At 33.1% G+C, this 7,632-nt stretch overlaps 1 protein-coding gene across 1 annotated transcript; it reads right to left on the bottom strand.

Moving 5' to 3' along the window:
* Window positions 1-5,066: 5,066 nt before the first annotated feature.
* Window positions 5,067-6,713, bottom strand: LOC108462624 (alkane hydroxylase MAH1-like). The gene has a single exon (XM_017762549.2). It carries the CDS (start codon window positions 6,709-6,711, stop codon window positions 5,215-5,217), a length of 1,497 nt encoding a protein of 498 aa, XP_017618038.1. The 5' UTR covers window positions 6,712-6,713; the 3' UTR covers window positions 5,067-5,214.
* Between the last annotated feature and the right edge of the window lie 919 nt (window positions 6,714-7,632).

Here is a 7,632-nt window from a genome sequence, read left to right as displayed (position 1 = left end):
TCATGGAGGGCTTTATTCCATTCATTTCAGATTGCCCACAATGCACAACTAACCAACCTGCAATCGCAATAATTACCAAAATGGAAAACCTAGGTCAGCCATTCTTGAATATTTAACTGAGATTAAGATGTTATCCAAGACAGATTAAGTTCACTCCACATCTTTTTTGATACAATACATTATTGGAAAGCATGATCGATCGATTTTGGGCCAACTCCACACCCAGGATAGACTAAAAGAACATCCAATTGTCTACTATAAAGATTAGCTAAAGTAGGCAAATAGTTCCACGAGATTTTCCAAACTATGATTTTCTATTTTGTAGTCAAATTTAGATTCCATAATTTCTTGTATAAGCCTTTTGTGGCATTTAAGAGCACTGTAGATTCAGAATCTCTGTTACTGTCAAAAAGCAATTTGTATGCACTCTTCACTAGAAACGCTCCTGAAGGTTCCCCTTCCAAACAACCAAGTCCTCATGCTCTATTCTAGCCAACAGAATCCGTAAAATTTTATCGACATCACTCTCCTCAAAGGTAATTCCAGTAAGACCCCCATTCCATTTTCTACAAGAATGATCAATCAAGTCATAAACTTTAATTAAACTGTTGTCACTAATTTGCTCACCAACTTTCTAATTTATAGCCCCAACTAGCCAAGCGTCCTCTCGGATTAAAATTTGGTCCCCTCTAACTACCCACCATTCAAAGTCCTCTCCATTCGTCGACAATATACTAAGCCAGGTAAAAGAAGGTAAACTTTCTAGTCTAGCCTCTAAAAAATCACAACTCAGGTAGTATTTAGCTTTTAGTACACGATATAACAAAGAATCCGAATTATTAATAAGACATCAACCTTGCTTGGCTAATAAGGCAATATTAAAAGAGGATAAACAACAAAGACCTAACCCGCCATATTCTTTAAGCTTACACAATTTCGCCCATTGACACCAATGGATACCCTTTCATCCATGACTTTTTTGCCACCAAGATATCGCTAAAATATTTCCAATTCCTTACAAAGCAACTTAGGCAACAAGAAACACGACATTGTGTATGATGGAATGGCCTGCAAAAATGCTTTAATAAACACTTCCTTCCCACCTTGCGACAATAGCCTTATGCTTCAATTATCGATCCTCTTTTTGACTCGATCTTTTAAAGCTTGGAATGTTACTCTCTTTTGCCTACCCACCAATTTGGAAGGCCCAAATATATTTTAATCTCATTTGATAATCGAACCCCCAATAAAATGACACCAAATTCTAATTATCTTCTAACACATTCGAACTAAAGTACACAGTAGACTTGTCATAATTGATACACTAACCAGAACAAAATTCATATTCCATCAATATTTGTTTCATAGAATTGGCCCCTCTATCGCTAACTTCACCAAATAGTACACAATCATCAGTAAATAGGAGGTGTGTAATTTCCTAAAGCTAGTCTTATGAGAGTAGATAAACCTTCACTACAAATCAGGAAAAGAAAAGGGCTTAAATGGCTACCTTGTCAAAGTCCTCTGCTTGGCACAAACCTCTCCCCCACCTTCTCGTTCAATACCACAAAATAAGATATTGAAGAGATACATCTCATAACAATATCTACCCAATTGCTTGCAAAACCCATTCACTCTATTATTTATTTCTCAAAACCCTATTCCACTGATCATATGCCTTACTCATATTAAGTTTAAGAGCCATAAAACCCTTCTTCCCCACTTTTTTTTATGAAAGGAATGTAAAATTTCATAGGCCAATAAGACATTATCAGATATTAACCACCTTGGCACAAAAGCACTTTGAGCCTCATTAATGCAATCTTTCAAAACCCTTTAGAATCGATTAGCTATCGTTTTAGCAATCATCTTATAAAGAAACGTGCATAAACTAATAGGCCCAAAGTTTGCTAAATTCAACAGGCAAGGAATTTTAGGAATAAGCATAATATTTGTAAGGTTTAAATGAGCTAAGGTTTTACCTTCGTTTTGGATCTCCAAACAGTATGACTTAATATCCTTACCAATAATATGCTAGCATCTCTGAAAGAATATTATCAGGAAGCCATCATTGTCAGATGCCTTCATAGGACTCATGCCACTCAAAGCCTCCAAGTCCTCTTTCTCAGTATAAGGCGCTATTAGCAAAACATTAGCATCATCAGAGATACAATGTCTTACCCTAGATAAAATATGATCCATCTCCCCTATCCCCTTTGATTTAAAGAAAGATTGAAAATAATTCCTCGCGATAATTTTCATATCCACCTCCCCCTCACTATCCATCTGTCCTACCCTTGCAATCTATTTATTCTGTTCGTTTTCCTCCTTTGGGAAGCAAAATTATGAAAGAAAGTCATATTCTTATCCCGCAATTTAACCAGTTTGCCCTTGCCTTCTGTTCAAAAAAAAATTTCATCCTTATGAATCTCTAAGTTTAACTAAACTTTAGTATCAATCAACTCTGCAAGATTGTCATTATCTCTATCTCCTTCTAATAGCACTTCCAGCTTCCTAGTCAACTCCTTTTTAACCCCCTCCGTTTTTACATCTAATCTCTTGTGCCCAGTTTTCCAAACTTTTCCGAATCCTGTCTAATTTAGTAAGAACATCTTCGTTACCCTCCCCCCAAAGGTCCCTAACCCTTAGTTCAGAAGTCTCCTCCAAAACCCACCAAGACTCGAAATGAAAAAGTTTAAATCGAGGATTACCTACGTCAATCTCTGTTTGAATAAAAAGCAGACAATGGTCAGAGAACGAATGTGGGAGATAACGCACCGTTGCATTGGCAAACAGAGCCATCCAACCTTCATTAGCTACCCCCTATCTAATCTTTCCCTAATATTAGTTTATGGGAGATTACCTCTTTCTTAAATAAACCACAGTCCACAATATCTAGCATCCATCAATCGACAATCACTCAAAGCCTTTTTGAAAGCCTCAATTCACCTTTCCTCTTTAGGAAGCCCCCTTTTTTTTTCAAAAGAATATAAAATTTCATTGAAATCACCTCCCACAAACAAGGAAGGTTTTGAGACTGACCTAATAATTTTATAATTTTTTAATATTTTATAATTATAAAATTTTAAATATTTAAAATAATGACCAAATTGATAAATTTTTGATAAAAATGACATAAAAATATTAGGTAAATTACCTAAATAATCAATTAAGTTTTTTAATGAATTCTGTTTTGATCATCGAATTTTTAATATTTATAAAAATGGTTGATTTGTTTTATTTTTATTTTTAAATATTTTATAAATATAAGTTTTTGAAAATTTACAATAATGATTGAGTTGATAATGCGTAAACTTTGAGGTTGAAATTTTTGAATTTTTAGAAATAAAATCAATTTGATAGAATGTGTAAAATATTAGGGATAACTTTATTATTATACCAATAAAAAAAAGCCACATCGACATTTTTTTTGGTGACCAAATACATTTTAATGGAGTGACTAGAATTGGAAATTCATTTAACGGGAGTGATGGAATTAACAAAAAAAAAAATTCAGTGACCAAACTAGGAACTCGTTAAAAAAAATTGAATGACTATTTAGGTAGTTTACCTTAATGTTTTTATGTCAATTTGGTTATTATTCTTTTTTTTTATACAATGCCTAAAACTACTTACAATCTCTTTCCACTTGTAAATAGGAGGATAAATGCACTTTATCGTGTTCAAACTCATATCCTCTTGTTCTGACAACAATGTTGATATCAATCGAGTTAAAATTCAGTCGACCAATTTAGTCATTATTCTACATATTAAAAATTTTATAATTATAAAATATTATAAAATTATGAAAATAAAACAACTTAGCCTTTTTTTATTAATATAAAAATAAATACAAAAGTGGTTGAAATTATAAAAAAAAAAGCAGAAGTAAAAGTGCATGTGAAAAAGGGTGCGACTCTTTGTTTGACGACACCCTTTTTAATTAAAATAATATTATTTTATTTATTTTATTAAAATATATTTTATAGGTGACATCCCTTGACACATTGATAATGATTTATTCTTGTAAATAATTTACTTTTTACACTATTTTCGTAATTTTTTTCGTATTATTGGCGTAAAACGTTGATGTTTGTTGTGATGCTTTTCTCTAGTTATGAGTATAGCATGTGGATTAATTACTTAAAAATTGTACATAAGAATTTATATATATATATATATATATATATATATATATATAAACATGGCGTGGATTCAAAAATACGATTTAGAGGTAGGGTAAATTTAGATATTTTTTAGGAGTTAAAATTAAATTATATATTTTTATGATAGTAAAAATATAAATTTATCATTTTAATAGCTTATATCTTTATAATTTTTAAAAGATTAAATTAAATTTTTATTATTTTGAGGATCTAATTTTACCATTACTAATTTAAAATTTTATAAATTATAAATAACTTAAATGAAAAATTATTCCATTTTAGGGCGAAATCCTACCACCCTTTATCCAAATTCATTTGTTTTAATTTTTTTCATAAAAAAATCTAGGAAACTTTTAACATAATATTTATATTGATTTTTAAAATTGAAATAAATAAATATAAAATTGAAATTAAATTATTGTAATAAATTATAAAAAAATATGAATGAATTAAAATAGGACACAAACACACTATAATAAATTAATTAATATGTAACATGAATACAATTCAAAAGTAAAAATTTATATAAAACCGATAATTATTTGTTACACTACCTGGAGTAAGGAAGCGAGAGAGTTTAAAGAATAATAAAATGAAAGTGCCAAATCTCTCCAACTAAAACATGTTTAAAAATTTTAATTAAAGAAGCTATAATGAGTGTCGAGTTAAAGTTGTATCCTAAAGAATTAATTTAAAAGCTTTAATTATTTGTCAACTGTGCAATGCGAGAAACACTGGGAATTAAGATCATTTGTATAAGTTGAAAACAAAGTTTTCATTCCAACGAACATTAATAGCATTCTTTATTTGGTGAATGAAATTTGAATAATTTTCATTTAGACTAAACTTTTTGGTATTGTTAAATTAACTTGCTTTATTTATAGTAATAATAATAAAATATTTTCTAATAATAATAAGTCTTTACTTTCCTTATTTATTTATTTATTTCATCCTGCATGATCGTTATTTAAAAGAAAAGCTACTTACGATGTATCAAAGACGAGCAAATTACCAAGAGATAGAGATAAGCTTGCATGCATGAAATAAATCAAGTTCCTCTACTGTTGATCCTAGCCATCAGTCCCTGCTTCATGTGGAAGACAACGCTACTCTTGGGTTCAGCTGGGCGATCCTCCGGTATCTCAATATCGTAGTTATAGATAATCGTTGCTGCAGTTGCCTTCATCATCATAAATGCTAATTCCTTCCCTAGACAAATCCTCGGCCCTGCACTGAATGCCGGAAACTGATAATGTGACACGCGTTTAATCTCTCCTTGCTCGGTGATCCATCTCTCTGGCTTGAATTCATGACAATCGTCTCCCCAAATCGATGTCATCCTTCCCATTGCGTGTACTGCGATCACAACATTCGTGTTCCCATTGATTCTATGGCCGCTCGGGAGGGTGTCAGGTTCAACAGCTATTCTTGACAGCACTGGTCCTGGTGGGAACAGTCTCAATGTTTCGCTTAATGCTGCATGTAGATACACCAATTTGTTCAGTTCTTGTGGGTTATTTTTAAATATTTCATCTCTGATTTTAGCTTCAACAGATGGATGCTTGGCAACACTGTAGAAGAACCATGTAAGAACTGAACTAGTTGTGTCTTGTGTGGCAAATATGAAACTGACAATGTTGTCCCTCAACCCTTTACGAGTAGGTGCTGATCTGAAGGCCTTATCCTCCCCGGTAACGCAGTAAACACCTTCAAAATTGCAGCCTTCCTGATGATCTTCCCCTTTGGCTGATTCTTCTTGCTTCTTAGATATGCAATCTGCAAAGACACGATCAATGGTTTTCCAAGCATGTTTTAGTTTCTTTTCTTTGCCAATTCCTAGCCACCTATGTAACTTCCACAAACTATGGGGCATTAGAAAACGAGAAAAAGCCGCTTCACATGCATCTTCTAAAGCCACGGAGAACGGATCTTTCCGAAACTCGATCCCCAGAAAGTTGGGATTGTAGCCGATGGATATCATCCAAGCAATGTCAAGGATGAGTTTTTGAAACAAATCTTGGAGGTCAACCAGTAAAGCCAGTTTCGAAGCATGTTGAAGCACAGGGATGAGCCCTGTCTGTATTCTGTCCCAAACAATCTTGGTGGTGGCCTGATGGAATTTGTGGTGACTAGTGAGAGAACGTACCAGTTTTCTTTCTTTCTCCCACTCTTTAAAATCGGCACTGAAAAGGGTGTCTCCAAGAACATCTACATGTTCTCTCCATTTCGACCCCTTGGGGTAGTTGGAAAAGTTCGTGCTTAGTACATGGCAGACGTTTGCAGGGTCACTGGTGAGCAGGACTTTGGTGCCAGTGAACCATGAATATTGATGGATGTGTATTGTTCCCTTGCTTCTTTCAAGCATTTCAGCAGTTCTATCGTGAACGCTTACGTCCAGGTTCGGAAACAATAACGATAACATCCCTAGCAATAGCCTCTTCTGAGGGACTCCATTGCAGGATTTAGAAGCAAAAAAGAGGATTAGTCTTATAATAATAAAAGCTAAGATGGAGATGATAAGAATACTGTAAATAAAGGAATCCATATTGCTCTGTTTTGAGCCCAAACTCGAGCTGTATTTATAGTCGAAGGTTTCAATTGTAAAGCTGAAACCAACCGAAATAGACAGATAAAGGTAATTAATAATGTGAAATAACTTTTCTCAAGGTTTGAATAAAAGGCATCGGCTATTAAATAAGATGTATGCTAAATGGACTCTAAATGACATAAATGCAATGATTCAGTAGAGGAGAAGGCATGTAATGCAAAGACGGCACAATGCAAAAATGCTTTAATAACATCCCTATCCCTATATACCCTCTCCCCCTACCTATCCCTATATTCCCCCTCTCCCTACATAAATTAATTAAAACTTGTATCCCGGTATGCCCTTACCTATTAATTATTGTTGTTTTGATTTAATGAAATTATTATTTCTCAAAAACAAAAAGAAATTGCCACATAAGGCTTTGATAAGATTGGTTCTTCGGACAAAGCTGATGAAATTCTAAGTCTTTGGCTCTTGAATTACTGTAGCGGTTGGATATTTGATTGGAGATGATGGAATCGGAGATTTATATGGAAATAAAAAGTGCACTACGAGGCGCGAATGACGCTTTCTAAAGAGAACTATTTGCCCCTACACAAAGTTGTTAGAGGGTTAAGATAAAGGTCCTCTCAGAATATAACGAAGTTTTTAATTTTCTTTTATTAGCAAAATCGAGGAATTCCTTAACTCTTACTTTAGTTTCTGAAAATAAGATTGATTGTAATTGTATATTTTGAGACCACTATAATGCCTCTATTTATATGCACTTAATGAATACGATTTTGAAAAGCCACAACCCTTCATATTGGACATACTTCTTAAGAGAAACATGTCCTATGAAAATGTATCCATTAGATGATAAATCATCACTTTTAATTTGAATAGTGCTTATGAATAATTAAATTTGTAAGATGATAA

This window comes from Gossypium arboreum, chromosome 13 (genome assembly GCF_025698485.1).
Source record: "Gossypium arboreum isolate Shixiya-1 chromosome 13, ASM2569848v2, whole genome shotgun sequence".
Taxonomy (NCBI): Eukaryota; Viridiplantae; Streptophyta; class Magnoliopsida; order Malvales; family Malvaceae; genus Gossypium; species Gossypium arboreum.
Note: the sequence above shows the minus strand (reverse complement) of the source record. Positions and strands in the feature narration are given on the sequence as shown.